At 47.1% G+C, this 16476-nt stretch overlaps 2 protein-coding genes across 2 annotated transcripts in view; one reads left to right on the forward strand and one right to left on the reverse strand.

Annotated features, from left to right (window-relative positions):
- Window positions 1-11794, forward strand: part of Arsg (arylsulfatase G) — a 135895-nt gene extending 124101 nt beyond the window's left edge. Inside the window, exons 11-12 of the mRNA XM_059272035.1 lie at window positions 2265-2355; window positions 10460-11794. Coding sequence (XP_059128018.1) covers window positions 2265-2355; window positions 10460-10734 — 366 coding nt within the window. The 3' untranslated portion in view covers window positions 10735-11794. The remainder of the gene's footprint in view (window positions 1-2264; window positions 2356-10459) is intronic.
- A 46-nt stretch (window positions 11795-11840) lies between these two features.
- Window positions 11841-16476, reverse strand: part of Wipi1 (WD repeat domain, phosphoinositide interacting 1) — a 38329-nt gene continuing 33693 nt past the window's right edge. Inside the window, exons 11-13 of the mRNA XM_059272036.1 lie at window positions 16156-16274; window positions 15445-15545; window positions 11841-12226 (exon numbers count right to left, since the gene is read on the reverse strand). Of these exons, the coding sequence (XP_059128019.1) occupies window positions 12179-12226; window positions 15445-15545; window positions 16156-16274 (268 nt within the window). The 3' untranslated portion in view covers window positions 11841-12178. The remainder of the gene's footprint in view (window positions 12227-15444; window positions 15546-16155; window positions 16275-16476) is intronic.

A 16476-nucleotide genomic window follows, 5' to 3' on the forward strand; every position in this document is an offset into this window, starting at 1 on the left:
TCTGCATCTATGTAGTCCACTCCAATATAGGCCAGCTGTGGGCTATAAATAGTTGGGCACACCCAGAAGCCATACATCGAGGAAATGTGAACACCCATCACTTCTCTTAGGGAGGCCCCTAGTGGCGAAATGTGTCACCGAGCGTGACATGCAGATGATTGACATCCCTCTCCCCTACCCCTGCTTTTGGAGACTTGAAGCTGTGTACACCCCGGCCTGATGGGGTGCAGGAGAACACCCCAGGAGATAATACTGTGCAGGGTGACACTCCCATGCTTAACAAAACAACAAAAATGTAGCAAAGCAGAGCAGCATACAGGAAAGAAAGGGAACCAAGAAGTCTGTACAGGTTTGCAGAAGATAAAGTCAGTTGGCTTTGAACTGTGGAACAGACGTCTGGAGAGGAAATATTTTCAGCCACGATGGCGTGTAAGCTTACAATCTTCTTCCTATGTTGACGTAAACAAGAAAGCCGTCAACAGTCAGCTCCAAGTGGGGTGGCTTATATGAGTGTCTCAAAATCCACCCCCATCTCTAAGAATAGGCCATTTCAGTTTTGTTTCTTAGGTTTTGGAAGTTTCTGCTAGTGCTACTTATACCTTTTGAATGTGGCAGCCTCTCCTTCGGGAGGTTCTGTTACTGAGCTCCAAATGATACCATGGTTTGAAGAGACTGACCTTGACTGTGTCTTCTGGGGGTCTAAGCATATCACAGATGTTCCATGTACTGTGTCTGTTCAGGGTGTCATGTCCCATGCCCCTCCCGCCCCCCCCTTAAGGAAACAAAGCAGTGTCCTGCCGTGCCAGGCGTGGCTTTCTGGGGATGGAAGAAGTGAGGTTTTCAGTAATGACTTTGTTTCTTCTTTGGAGGAAGCCTGCTGGGGGTGTTTGTAGGCTTGATGGGGGGTGGGGAAGCAGCAGGTGTTGGGGAGCCCTGCCCAGGGCAGCATCCTCTCAGGGTACTGAAACTCGAGAGAGGGGGGCAGCTGTTTCCCTCTCAAACAGATGTTTCTCATTATTTTTTCCCCAAGCCCCACGGAAACTTTGAATCATGTAAGTGCCTTCCCAGCAATATATATGGACATGATTCATACCAGGGCAGTTTCATGCCTCCAGCCCAAACCCACCAACCTACCAGCGATGCTGGTCTTTTATTTCCTACCAAGTCCTTCCCTTGGGACCTCTGAATTAGGTGTTTCCGCTCTTCAGGGTAATTCTTCCATGTCTGACTGAATCAGGAAAGATTTCCTCAGCAGTACAGTAGGACTGAGTCATAGGTGTCTGTGTTCAGGCTAGGCTTGGGTTGGAGCCATAGCTCAGGACAGAGTGTGTGCCTAGTCTGTGTGTGGGCCTGGGTTCGATCCCCAGTACTGTAATAAAAGGTCCAGAGGTGGCAACTGTTCTTATGCCATTCTTGCTGAAGAGAGTTAGAAAGTCAATCTGAGGCTGAAGGAGCCAGGACTTCATCATAAGCCCCGGGATATTTGTAAGCCAACTTTATTTCCAGGCTGTCTTCTGCACCTAAGTGGTGGCTGCAGATGGGACTCCTGGGTGTATGACCCAAGCAGCTATAAGAAGCTCCTCTCAGAGAAGGGCCCTGAGGGGTGTTTAAAGTGCTGTTGTGGCTGTGTTGGAATTTTTAATTTGTGAAATTAAAAAGCACCGGCCCCCGGCACTCAGAACTCTGAAGATTACAGTGCTGGCATTGGGCCCGTGAGATCTTTCAGCTGCACAGCGTTGTAGACCATCCCTCCTAAGTACCTAGTGAAATGAAAATTTCACAGTGGCTCCCAGGAGTTGGCCAGCATCAGCTGCAGGCTTGTCTTGACGGTGAGTATTTAGGGGTATGGGTAGGGGCATGGGGGATGGAGCAGACTATGACATGACTTCCTTTCATGTGTACGTAGGTATATATGTAGTATGTGTCATGGGGAGGCAGATGTGCCACATCTGCCTGTGGAGGTCAGAGGACACCTTTTGAGAGTCGGTTCTGACCTTCCACCTTGCCGAGATGAGGTCTCTCTTGCTGGTCCTGCTGCTACGCTGTGTCATAGTCAAGCACAGTTGGCCCTCGAGCTTCTAGCCGATTCTCTCTCTGCTTCCCATCTTGCAGAAGGAGCACTGAGAGTACAGATGTGCACCACTGCATCTGGCTTTTTATTTGGGTTCAGGTCATCAGACGTGTGTATCAAACACATTTTCCTGTGGCGCCATCTTGCTGGCCTAGCATGGTTCTCTTAGACACAGCTGCCGTCTCTTTCTCAGGTACTATTCCATCCCAACAGTGGGGCTGCTGGAGAGTCTGGAGCCCTGCAGACTGTTCGCCTGGACCATCACAAGGCCTTCTACATTACTGGTAAGTTGACCCTCTCACCCTACCTCCCATGTGCACACCTTAGGGGTTCCCTGTGAGAGGGGGTATGGCTCTCTTCTTTGAGGAGCTTACAGCACGTTCCTCTGACTGCCGACTGAACCTGAGTTTGGCAGGAGGACCCACCAAAATGGAAACAAGGCCTTCCTGCAGCAGGCTCAGGGCTCTGGCCTCTTCTTCTTCACCCCCTTTCACCCAGAGAACAGTTTGCTCCAAGTTAGGCTTTAGATGCCACTTTGGCTGCTGATGAAATAGGAACTCAGAGACCCTCAAAAGTGTCATTTATTTGGCAATAAACTGTTTAGGAAGGTAGACGCTAAACATCTACACAGCAGACCGACAGACGTTTCCCTGCTCCTTGGTCCACTCAGTGACTGTCCTGTGTGTCCATTTTAGAAATGTCACCTGGGGCTGGTGAGGTGGCTTAGTGGGTGTTCCAGTCTGCTTTCTACTGCTGTGATGAAAACCATGACCAAAAGCAGCTTGGGGAGAAAAGGGTTTATTTGCTTTCCACATCCTAGGTCACAGTTCATCGCAGAGGGAAGTCAGGACAGGAACTCAAGGCAGGAACTGAGGCAGAGGACATGGAAATTGTTGTTTATTGGCTTACTCTCTGGGCCTTGCTCAGTTTGCTTCCTTATCCCTCCCAGGACCACTTGCCCAGGGGTGGCACCACTTCCCATGGGATGGGTCGTCACATGTCAGTCGTTAATCAAGAAAATGCCCTACAGATTTGCCAACAGGCCAGTCTTATGGAGGTATTTTTTCTTTCTCTTTTCCAATTGAGGTTCCCTCTTTCCCAATGAGGGGACTTTTTATTTTCCAAACTTCAGTTTGTGTCAAATTGACATCCACAGTGGGTAAAGGTACTTGCTTCCAAGCCTGCCGACATGAGTTTGATCCCAGGCATCCACATGGTGGAAGGAAAGAGCCATTCTTTAGGTTGTTCGTTGACCTCTACACATTTGCTGTGGTGTGGATACACACATACACACACACACACACACACACACACACACTCCACACACATCACACATACATACACATACACACACATACACACACACATCACACATACACACACACATCACACACATACACACATCACATCACACATACACACACACACCACACATCACACACACACACACACACCCACATCACACATACACTACACATACAAACACACACACACCACACCACACACACACACCATACGCATACACACATCACACATCACACATACACACACACAAACACACATACACACACACATCACACATCACACATACACACACACACATACAAACACACACACCACACACACATACCATACACATACATACACCACACATCACACATACACACACACACACCACACATCACACATACATATATATACACACACATACACACACCACCACACATACATACACATACATACACACACACACACACACACTACACACATACACACACCACACATCACACATACACACACACATACACACACATACACACACCACACACATACACACACCACACATCACACATACACACACACATATACACACACCACACACACATAAGACATACACACACATTCACACACACACACACCCTCCCCCCACATCTATGCATATGCATAGGCATGTATGCGCACACACATGTGCACACAAATAAAATTAAAAAATTAAACTCTTTATGGTCTTGAAATGGTTGTCCCAGTATTTTTCACTTAGTTGGAGCTCTAACATTTTGAAGTTAATCAGAGAAAACAAAACACAATAAAAATAGATGAGAAACTCTGGCTAGAACTCGATGGAGATTTCAGTTTGATTTAGTTATTTCATGTTGGAGATTTTCAAAGAACTATATCATTAAAAAAAAGAAACAGAATTTATTTTCTGAATGTAAAATGTGGTTGCAAAACCAGAGCAAGCCCTTTGCGTTCACAGCTCCAGGGATCTTAGAAATGCTTCAAGAATCTTTGGTTCCTAAACCTCAGACAAAATAGTCAGATCTTTGCTATGGTCTCAGAGGGACAGTTCAGGGATCAGAGTCCTTACATTACATTATCTAAGAGGCATGGGCCCTCCAGGCTGAACTGACTTCATGCAGAGAGAACCCTGCCAGAAAAGCCCTTGGCACCACGATACTGAATCGTAAACCTTACCATGAAGTAATAGGGCCGTGTAAAGTGATCACAATCAGAGAGGAATGACAACCCCAACTTGAAGGAGAGCCAGGGTGGGAACGGGGGCACTGAGCTCTCCATACATCTGAGGGAAACTGCTAACAGAGTGAGATGCTGCCATGTTCTGGGTCCTCCCCACACTTTTAAAAAAATTGTATCCTGATTACTTAAAACTGCATTTGGGAAAGGCAGGTGACTGGGCATCTACTCCATTAGGATGGAGAACAATATGTTCTACGATGGGGAGATGATGTTGGGCCATGAACTTGGAGTGGCCTTGAAGGATAACCAGTCTTTTGGTGTTCAGCCTAGAACTAGGGAACCTCCCTGGTTTTCCTCCCTGCCCTCTTTTCAAAAATCATCTCTTGGCCGGGCGGTGGTGGCGCACGCCTTTAATCCCAGCACTCGGGAGGCAGAGCCAGGCAGATCTCTGTGAGTTCAAGGCCAGCCTGGACTACCAAGTGAGTTCCAGGAGAGGCGCAAAGCTACACAGAGAAACCCTGTCTCGGAAAAAAAAAAAAAAAAATCTCTTTTCTTTCTTTTTTTCTTTTAGCATATGTGTGTGTGTGTGTGTGTGTGTGTATGTGTGTGTGTGTGTGTGTGTGTGTATGTGTGTGTGCACACTTGAGTTTTTACATCAGGCATCTTCCTTGATTACTCTCCATCTCAGACAGTGAGGCAGGATTTCTCACTTGAACCCAGACCTCACTGATTCTGCCAGCTTGGCCAATTTGCTTTGGAGATACTGTCTTTGCCTCCTGAGTGCTGAGGTTAGAGGTGGGCTTCCACAACCACCCATTGTTTTTATGGGCACTGGGGATCCGAACTCTGGTCCTCACACTTGCATGGCAAGCCTCGTACCTGCTGATACATCTCCATAGCTACTCTTTGCTGCTTTTAAAGTAGTTGGAGGCCAGTCCAGATGACTGGGTAGAGGCACTTGCTGGCAGGACTGATGTCCTGAGTTCAATTTGGAAAGACTACATGATGGAAAGTGTCCTCTGACCTCCACATAATGCTCTGTGGTGATTTGTATCCCCCACCACCTCCCACGAATGATTACACACACACACTCACACACACATACACACACAGGCACACACATGCATGCACATACGCAGAGGTATGCACACACATGCATAAATAAATGATAATGTAAAAGTAGGACAGATTTTACACACAGTGATAGATGCACATCTAAATGTGTATACCTGTGTACACGCTGCATAATGCTGTGGATTGATGTCATGGATACAAAGTGTGTCCTCCCAAAAGCTCATGTTGAGCTTGGTCCTCGGTGTAAGCAGTGTAGAGAGGTTAGACTTTTGGAAGATGCTTAGGTCATAAAAATGCGAATTTCACCTGTGGATTAACCCATCGATGACTTTCCAGCACTATAGGCTCTCGGGAGGCAGGGCCAGTTTGGAGGAAGGTCATTGAGCATGCACCTTTAAGGGGTGTATCTTGCTGCCTTTCTCTCTGATTCCTGTTCACTCTGGGGTAAGCAGCTTCCCTTTGATGCTTTGGCCTTGCAGAAATCCTAAGAGGGAGGGAGCCAGCTGACTATGGACCAAAAGCTCTGAAAACATGAGCCCCAGTAAGGCTTAAGTCCTCATTAAGTTATCTGCCTTGGGCATTTTGTCACGGCAACAAAAGCTAGTGAAGACAATGAATATTGGCTGATTTCCAGTTCTTAAGCCAACTCTACATTAATAAATAAGCCCACCCAGTCATGGTGTTGTGTATACATAAATATATATGTTTATATCAAATACATACACCTATTTTATTGGATTTTATTTGCTAGGATTTTGCTTATATTTTACTTTCTTGTAAAGCGTGTGTCAAGGTTTGGCATAAGGGTTTCACTGGTTTGGGATGAATCTCTTGTTTTCTCAAAGGCTTCCTCCTAACACTGGTGCTACTCCTTTCTTGATTAAATTTACCTGTGAAAATAGTTATTTGTCATTGCCAATGTTGTAAAAATAGTTCCCTGCGCCGGGCCGTGGTGGCACATGCCTTTAATCCCAGCACTTGGGAGGCAGAGCCAGGCAGATCTCTGTGAATTTGAGGCTAGTCTGGTCTACAGAGTGAGATCCAGGGCAGGCACCAAAACTACACAGAGAAACCCTATCTCGAAAACCCCCCAAAATAAATAAATAAATAAACAAACAAACAAATAAATAGTTCCCTGTATTTTCTTCTAAGGGTTTTTATTGTTTGGAGTCTTACATTTAGGTCTTGGAGCCATTGAAGTTAACTTTTGTGTGTAATTTTTAGTAAGAGTCCAATTTAATTCTGAGCCATCTCTAGCTCCCACTGTTGCATTTGTTTGAATATTTATTATTATTATCATTATCATATTTATTTGTGTTTTTGAGATAGTGTTTCTCTGTGTAACAGCTCTGGCTGTTCTGGAATTTGCTCTATAGACCAGGCTAGCCCAGAACTCACAGAGATCCGCCTGCCTCTGCCTCTTGAGGGCTGGGATTAAAGGTGTGCGCCACCACAGCCTGGCTGGTTTTTTTTTTTTTTTTTTTTTTTTTTTTGTTTTTTCGAGACAGGGTTTCTCTGTGTAGCTTTGCGCCTTTCCTGGAACTCGCTTTGGAGGACCAGGCTGGCCTCGAACTCACAGAGATCCGCCTGGCTCTGCCTCCCGAGTGCTGGATTAAAGGCGTGCGCCACCACCGCCCGGCTTCCTGGCTGTTTTTATTAGTTTTAATTGTGGTGTGTGTGTGTGTGTGTGTGTGTGTGTGTGTGTGTGCAGTGCGTGTGGAGATGTGTGTGTGAGTGCAGGTGCTCATGGGGAACCTGAGGTGGCAGATCCCTGTGGAGGGCAGAGCTACAGGCAATTTTGAGCCCACCCGATGTGGGTGCAGGGAACTGAACTTGAGTCTTCTACAAGAGCACTATGGGCTCTTAAACTACTGAGCCATGTCTCTTGCAGCCCCCCCCCCCCGAAATTGTCTTTTTAAATGATAGTTTTCCTTTCCTGCACCAGGAACAATGGAATTTATTATAGCATTTATTATGAGACCTACCTGAGCTCCTGGAGTTAAAATTCACAAAAAGCAGGAGGCGTCCAGGGGTAGGGGATGCATCTTAGGGGTACGATGCTTTTGCCTGGGCTTGATTCTCTAGACCCAGTGGCGGAGAGAGAATGACAGCATCCAGAAAGCATGGAGTAGCAATGAGGAGATCCCCCTGGGATTTGTCCGTCACAGAGTTCCTTGCCCCGCTCGCACTGCTCCAATAGAGGTCTCTGCTGTGGTCAGTCACAGCTCTCTGCCCACCACCTCTTCAACCCTGGGCAGGGGTTTGCTCCATCTGTGCACGTCTCAGAGCTGATGGAAACTGTTCATTTTTTAGGACGTTGTGTTCCCTCCTGCTTTTGCATGGAGTGGTGGCTTCCACACTGCTTCTGGGCCATAGTGGCAGCCAGAGCCTCCTGTGTGGTTGTTTAAAAATTGTGCATTGGGCCTTGTTGGTGAAACATGGTAGAGACCGACTACTGCGTGTTGGCTTTTATTATCAAGGGACGTCAATGACAGTCCATTCTCTTGAACTTGGGAAGGGTTTGTTTTACGTCCTTAGGATTTGCCTTTCAGATTGTGTCCTTAGTTTAGAAAAGTCCCTAGCCCCCGGGCTCTGATTTCTATGCCTCACCTGAACTTTGTTGGGATGTCAGTAGCAGACAAGAAGGGGATTTTTGTTTTTCTTTTGCTTTTCCACATCTGTTTTTTTTTTCCTCTTAAAAGAGGGTCTCACTTTGAGTTCAGGACGGTCTTGAACTATATAGGCCAGGCTGGCCTGGAACTCCTGGTCCTCCTGTCTCTGTCCCTTGAATGTTGAGATTATAGGCTTGCGCCACCATGCTGGCTCATTTCTGTCACATCACAGTACTCCAGACTCTGCTCGCCTGTGGCCCCAGAAGTGCCTGCTATTTTGGTCATCCAGTTCTGGCTGATGGGCTCTCTTTCTCTGGGCAGGCATTCTTTCAGGGGTCAGCCAGGGATTCACAGGAGTTTATACAGAGATCTCGAGGCTTGTACTCTATGGCTCTCTTCCTCTTGGGATTTCACCTGTCAGTTTTCATCATTCATAGTGACCATAAACTCTGACACCTTTAAGCTGCCTCAGCTTTCCTCTGGAGTTATGGCTGCTCACACTCCGGGGGGGGGGGCGGCGGGCGGGGAGGGGGTGGACACAACTTTGAACCAGGTCTGATACTGTGTGGCTTTCTTCTTTGCAGGGTTGAGTCCCTCCCCAGCCTCTGCCTATCTTGCTTATTCCACTACAGTGCTTTTATTGATTTGCTCAAACACGTTGCCTAGAATTCATTTTGCCAGCTAGAGGATGGTAGCTTGAAGCACACTGATGTGCTCTTGCCTTAAGAGAGATTATTATTGCTGTGTGTGATGTATGTTTGCAGGTCTGTGTGTGTCATGGCACACATGTAGAGGCTAACTACATGTGTGGCCTCTGTACCATTCTTTGTGTGGGTTCTGGGGATCTGACTTTTTGTTTGTTTGTTTTTTTGGCTCATGTAGGAAACATTTTTCTGTGCTGAGCCATTCATCATGTGCCTGGTGTTATTGTTTTTAAATTGTTTTTAAGATTAGGTTCATGTAGTTAAGGCTGGCCTCAATTCACTTTGAGCCAAGGCTGGTCTTGAACGCCTGATTTCCCATCTCCACTTCTGGATTCCAGACATGTTCCACCATGCCCCATGACATTGCTCTAGCTTGGGAAAAAAATTTGTGTATGCGTGTGTGTGTGTGTGTGTGTGTGTGTGTGTGTGTGTGTGTGTATGTGTATCCAGGTAGCTTCAAACCTTCAAACTCACAGAGATCTGCCTGCCTCTGGCTCCCACATGCTGCTGTTAAAGGCTTGTATCACCATACTCAATGGTTATTTAACTTTTATGAGTCACTCCCAGCTTTCGCTTGATTGACTGTCAAAGCTTGTGTAACTTCAAGTGCTCCTTGCTGGTGACGGAGAGTCAAATTTTTATCAACTCTAGACAAAGATGGTAATACCTAGTCTCTGCTGAACCCAAGTGTGTGTTATGGGGGGAAAACCTCTCATGGAGGCTTTGATCTGTTGACGGGATCTACTCATTCCTCTTGAGAATTCCCATTTCATTTCCATCCATACTGGACCAGAAAGCTGTGTCTGTGGAGTGCTGGCCTTGGTCCCTCCAGATTTGTTTTTGCTGAGTTGAACTGTGGCATTGTGCTGTCATCCTGAGGTGAGAGCACACCACAGCTGGCCCCTTGTAATCACAGTTGTATTTTTCTGGTGTAAGAATGTCCTCAGACTGGGCAAGGTTGTAGACACCTGTAGAGAGGCTGTAACATCATCATCTTCAGCTCAGGGAAATTAACCATCTTGACATCCACCAAACTCAACAATCACCATTGGTGAAATTAGTGTTCAAAAATGTCAGATTTAGGGGCCAACAAGATGACTTGGTAGATCAAAAGCTCTTGCCACACAAACCTGAAAACTTGAATTTGATTGCTTGAACTCACAGTGGAAGGAGAGAACTGACTCCAGTAAGCCATCCTCTGACCTCAGTGTGTGCCATGGCACAACTCCCCGTCTCCAGTTATGTTTTTAAAAATCCAGTGAGATTTACTCTCAAAGGCCAGAGATGAAAGGTATTTGAAACAGATGTCCACTGGTTTGGAAGGCAAGTCCAAGGGGGCAGACCTAATCCCTCTGGACAGACGATCATCACTGGAAAGACAGACGTGAATCTTAAGGTAATTTATTTGGCAGGAAGAGCAGTCATTTGAATATCCAGGGCTAGTGTGTTAACCATGGATGTCCCCTTTTGCAGCTCAGGGTAAAGGTTGGGTTTAACAATTTTGGTCATCCTTCCTGTAGGTGGAGCCAAAGCTTGTGATGGGAGCATGGGTCCTGAGCAACACCACACATCCCCTCTCATTTTCAACCTAGAAGATGATGCCGCAGAAGCTGTGCCTCTACAGAGAGGAAGCTCTGAGTACCAGGCGGTGCTGCCGAAGATCACCAGGATTCTTGCAGATGTCCTTCTTGACATTGCTCATGACAACAGCTCCCAGGCAGACTACACTCAGGATCCTTCAGTGATTCCCTGCTGTGACCCCTACCAAATTGCCTGCCGTTGCCAAACTGTGTGACGGGTTGTTCTTTTTCCCATGAGAAAGGTGATCTGTAAATTTCAGAGAGGTTAGGTTCACTTCCAAACTTCATTTTGGACGTGGATGTCTACTTTGGGAAGGAAGTTGCAGAATCTGGTTTGGAAGCTGTAACTTTCCCTGTGTAGACTGCCCCCTCCACAGGCAGGTTTAAGAAGATTCAAGCACTGATACAGTGGGCATGGCATGATTGAGCTCTAGTGGGCTATGGAGTCACCGCACAGGTCCAAGTCCTAGGTTTTAAGCTTGGGCAATGACTTAAATCTCAATTGCAAGTTGATTTTGAAGCTTAATGTGACGTATGAAGTCGCCTGTGTATCCCCAGCACCAAGCAGATCCCAAGCAGGTCCTTAATGTTTTAGTTTCTGTCTTGTGTCCCCAGTTTCACTGGTCACTGGAGCACAAACTCATTCTGGCTGGTATGTAGAGCTTGGCCATCTTCAATACACATACAGATCACCAGGGAATCTTGCAAAATGCAGACTCTGGCTCAGGAGATCTAGAGGAGGGTCTGGGAGACTTACACTGTTGCTGGATTCCTTTGAGATGCCTTGAGCAGCGCAGAGCTAAACCAAAGTTAGGTCTTCCTAGGCCTTGGAGCAGAAGAACTCATGGTCCTTCTCTCATGTAAATGTTACATGGCTATACTATAAAGATTCAGGAGTTTGGGGCTGAAGAAATGGCCCATCAGTTAAGAGCACTGGATCTGGGGTCAGTTTCCAATACCTACATAGTGGCTTAAACTGTATATAAGACTAATTCTAGGGGACCCACCACTCTCCTCTGGCCTCTGAGGATGCCAGACATTCACGTGGTACACATACATACATACATGTAGGCAACACTTTTAAAATAACATTTAAGATTTCTTCCCAGCCCCTAAAACTTCCAAGAAATAAAACAAAAAAACGTAAACAACTCACAAATGCATTGCCATTTTATTTAATTAGTGTCCTGAATGGGACTCAAGGGTAATAAACGATTTATTCCAATCACTGCAAAAATACTTTGCCTGGTTAAAATAGTTTCTCTCTCTATGTCTGTAATATACAAGAAACACAATTCAAAGGGATTTCCTACTAAGTACATTTTTTTTTTTTACACAGCATATATTTGACAAGGACGCCCTTTTTAATATAAAATTCCGGTTATATACCAATATGGTTAGTTAGCATTTACACTGGTTTGAAGGTATTTTAAACAGCGTGATGTGACTCCAACGTTCTCCTCACCCACTGGCAGCCAAGGCTGAGGGGGCTGGGTGGGGGGCTAACCACGGTCTACGGCTCAGGCAGCGAGGCACCCAGGATCCCTGCCTCCCCTCCCTCTCTGCTCACACAAGTGATTGCACTCCGTTTCTTCCACTGTCCTTGTTCTCTCCAAAACCACCCGACAGGGTGTCCTGATTTCTGGGGTGCGCTTCTTGTCAGGACTGCTTCGTTTTGCCCTTCTGACTTCCGCGGCACAAGATTATCTACCAAAATCAAAACAGAACGGCCTTACTCTTACTCAGGGAAGAGGCTGGGTTACCCACGGGTCTGTGCTATTCGGGTCAGCAGGGGAGGCTGGGCCTTTTGAAATGTTTATATATGAACACAGACTGACCCGCACTCATGGCCATGGGAAAGTCCACCCATCTTATGTAGGTGTGGACAGTGGTGGCACAGATCCCAACAATACTGTTTAAAAACTGTATGTGTGCACGTGTGCTTGTGTACATGTGCTTTTTCTTTTTTAAAGGCTCATCTTACTGTAAACATTGACTGCTAAATGACTGTAAAAAGAACACAAAACGTCAGCATGGGTTCTTGGTCCGAGTTGCTGTTCTTTTGCTCACAAGGTTAATATTAGTGTCACAGAATCAACAGACTGCATGCTGGCTTGCTAACGAAGCAAAAGCTGGTCTCAAAGCCTCTTCCCAGGGCACGAGATGATGAGCTTGCTTTTCTCTTGCTGGTCTTGAAGCGAAGTCAATCCCAAAGAGGAAAGTGGTGTTGGGGGGCGGGGGAGTGGCAGTCTACTTTATAAAGGAAGCTAGTGGCAACTCATGGGCTTAAGGCAGAGGCCCAGGGGCCTGAGGCTGACTCCACCAGTGAGCTCAATGTTCTTACCCAGAGGGGAAGTGATTTTGGCTAAGCTGAGACTCCCAAGATTCTTTTGTAGTCTCAGAAACTTGTAAAGAATTGTGAGTAAAGATATGGATTCTGGGAAAGTATTTGCAAGAGGCATGCAATTCAGAATACAGGCAGGGATAGAGGCTTTCCTAGCAAGCCCAGTCCAACACTTAGGCTACAGGGGCATGACTGAAATGGCTGCGCCAAGCAGCAACCCAGCAGGGCTCTCGCCTCTGCTCCTGTGCCTGGAGACAGAGAAGCCTGCCTGCTGCTGACCCAGGACCTCAGTCGGAACATTGGCTCCTCTTCTCCACATTCCTGCAGGCCATGGGTTAGGCTGGGCCTGGTGGCCACCATGACACCCAGTACCTGCAGGTACCCAGAAGCTGTGCCAACTTAGCTGGACTCTAACAGTTCTGGGAACTTGTTTTCTCACGAACACTTACTGGCAGGGAGAATTTCTTGTGTATAAACAGTTTTTTTTTTTAGGCTGGGGATGGACCCAGAGTCCATTGCCTCCTGAGCTAGCCACATCCCTAGCCTAGACAAGAATTCGAAGTGCAGTTTAAGCCAACTTTCACAAATTTGCTCCTTAAGAGGGAGATAGGACAGCTGGTTTGTACCTGATGACCTGGTAGTGTTTAGGTGAGACACATCTGAACATTAGTAGTTTAGGGTGTGTGTGTGTGTGTGTGTGTGTGTGTGTGTGTGTGTGTGTGTGTGCGCACATGTACACGCACATGCATGTGCATATGTACGGGGGACTGAGCATGGAACTCAGAGCCTCTTACATGCTAGGCATATAAGACATCATTAGTCCATACCCCTCAACACTAGTTCTTAAATTAAGCGTCTCTGATTCTCCTCCTCTCCAGGAAATAGCTTACTCGGGGTTATTGTTTTCCTCCTCCAGCAAGGGACTACCTCCTACACGCCAATGTTCAAGTTACTCTAATTCTGTAAACACAGGAGGCTGCAGACTCTGCTCTGATTGCAGTGAAGACTGATTCGGGATGTGTCAATCTTCTACAGCCGTCTCAGATTTTTACCAAAACTGCCAAACAGAACTGAGCGAGCATCAGACGTTGGCACAATAGGATGTTCTGGTCATGTTTGTCCCACTGTCTGACCTAGAGTGCTCTGGCTCCTGGAGGAGATAATGCCAGCTAAATAGTTAAATACCCACGAACTTTCAGAGAAACTTTTAGAGTTCTAGGTGGCATCGTGGTGGCATCTAAGTGGGCATGGAGCCCAACGGCACCCCTGGTTTAGGCGGCAACTGTTAGGCAGCAGCCAACGGCTGTCTTAAAATACATAATTAGGGTTTTTTTTTTTTTTTTTTTTTTTTTAAGAACTACTCCTTTCCACCATTAATATATAACTGTTGCTTGGCGGCAATATATTTGGCAACTTGTCCATGAAAGTCCAAAAATGTAAATTTCAAAATGCAATCTACAAAGCCAATATGGAAGTCATAAACACCTCCTATCCACATGAGAAGGGGCCTCACCCACTTCAGGGCCCATAGGACCACTCCTTTCTATTCCCTAAGTCCTGACATGGCCTTGTATCCACCTGAAATGATTTCAAGTTGCCTATTGGGACTTTCTTTCTTTCTTTTTTTTTTTTTTTTCTCTTTTTGAGACAAGGCCTCAGGTAGCCCAGGCTGGCCTTGAGCTCACTGTGTAGCTAAGGTGACTCTGAATGTCTGATACTCCCTCCTCCACCTCCTAACTACTAGAATTACAGGTGTGCCCTACCACGTTCAGTTTTATGTGCTGCTGGGAACTGAACCCAGGGCTTCATGCATAGGCAAGCATTCGACCAACTGAGCCACACCCTAGTCACTAACTGAAGTTCACAGGAGGGGTGCATACTGCTTGAAGATGTAGCAGCTAAAGAGGCCCTGACAGTCTCCAGGGTGTCGGGAGAGGGTCTTTCCTCCAGCTGTCGGTAGAAGCCAAGTCAGGTGCTCAGCCACCTCTGGCAGCTCTCACTGCCAGCCAGCCGAAGCAGGATGCTGGGAAGCCTTGCTGAAGGTGTCCACGTGAGCCCATGCCACCCACACTGGCTTTGTACATGCTGTTTCCTGGTGAGTGCCCGCAGCTCCTGGGGATGCTCAAGAGTGCAGTGCCAGAGCTGCAGGCAGGGCACAGGTCAGTTCCTGCAGCTGGCTCAGAGTCCCAAACATGCCCCTTTCACTCACTATAACAAGTAACAGGCAGCATTCTACAAGGGCATTCCTAGGTGCTTCCGAAAACCAGACACAGGCGTAAACCCCGACCTCACAAGCGGCAAAGGCAGTGGATGTACAGAGGCAGAGGCAAGGAGTCTGGGTCTCTGGTGACCCAGGTTAGTATTTGGTTATGGTAATGCTGTCAGGCTTCAAGCACCACACCAATTGGGTAGCCTGTGGGATTTGAAACTGCAAAGGGGTACCCTAGGACTCTGTGCGTTTGAAAGAGGATTAGTGGTTAGGAGCTAGAGTACAGGCCAGTGACTTTGCCTCTTGTGGGGGGCAAAGCTTTCTTCCAGGCATACAGATGGAGTAACTCTGTTAAGGGTTCCGAATGCTCACAGGGGGAAACTCATTCTCATCGTCAAGACACACTGGTCCCGTTGCAAATTCGTGTTCCGGAATAACTTCTCCTCGAAGTGCCCCACCGTCCTCAGAGTAACCTGGAGACAAGAGTTAGAAATGAAAGAGGTGGCAGCCCATGGTGAGTGCTGGAGGGTCAGGACCTGAGGGAAGGAGAATGAAGGCAATGGGTGGATGCATCTCTGCCTCCCAGACAGAGGGACAGCTCAGGCTGAGTCTAAATCCTCTCACTAGCTTGTCCCTGAGCCCCAAGAGACAGGCAGGTCTCACCCACCTCCCATCTAAAACTCCAGCTCTTTGGAATTCTTCAAGAAGGGAAGGGTTATTGCTTATCAATTGGAGCCTTTAGTCCCAGAGACAGAGGCAGGCAGATTTTTGTGAGTTTGAGGCCAGCCTGGTCTACACAGTGAGTTCCAGGCCAGCCTGGTCTACACAGTTGTTCCAGGCTAGCCTGGTCTACATAGTGAGACCCTATCTTTAAGAAAGAAAGAAAACAAAAAAGAAAAAAGGAGGGAGGGAGGGAAGGAAGGAAGGAAGGAAGAAAGAAAGGAAGGAAAGAAACCTTGGGCTACATCCTCCTGTTAGGAACCCGAGGCTGAAGACTATTACCAGGCCTCACAGCAAGGAAATAACCTCGGAGAGTGCACCCTGAGATAAGAAGCAGCCTGTAGCCGGGCACCTCGGGCTTACCTGGCACAGTGGAGGCTGCGGACGTGCTGGGCCTTGCTACAGTTGCTGCATAAGACGGAGGTAAGGAAGGCCTGAGGTCGTTCTCTTTGTTGTCTTCGGTTGTTCCTGAGCTGAGCAAACTACTTGCAGCAATTAAGGAGAGGAAGAACAGAAGAATCAGCAGCGCATCTCCAGAACACCTTCACACGGAAAAGGGTGAGGTGGCTCTCGCTCTGCTATTTGGGGGTAAATTACAGACCTGCCAGGACACTGTAAGATCAGCATGTACCCAAGTAGGTCAGCCATGCACCTTCAACATGACCCATCCCTTACAAGAGTAAG

This window comes from Peromyscus eremicus, chromosome 8a (genome assembly GCF_949786415.1).
Source record: "Peromyscus eremicus chromosome 8a, PerEre_H2_v1, whole genome shotgun sequence".
NCBI lineage: Eukaryota > Metazoa > Chordata > Mammalia > Rodentia > Cricetidae > Peromyscus > Peromyscus eremicus.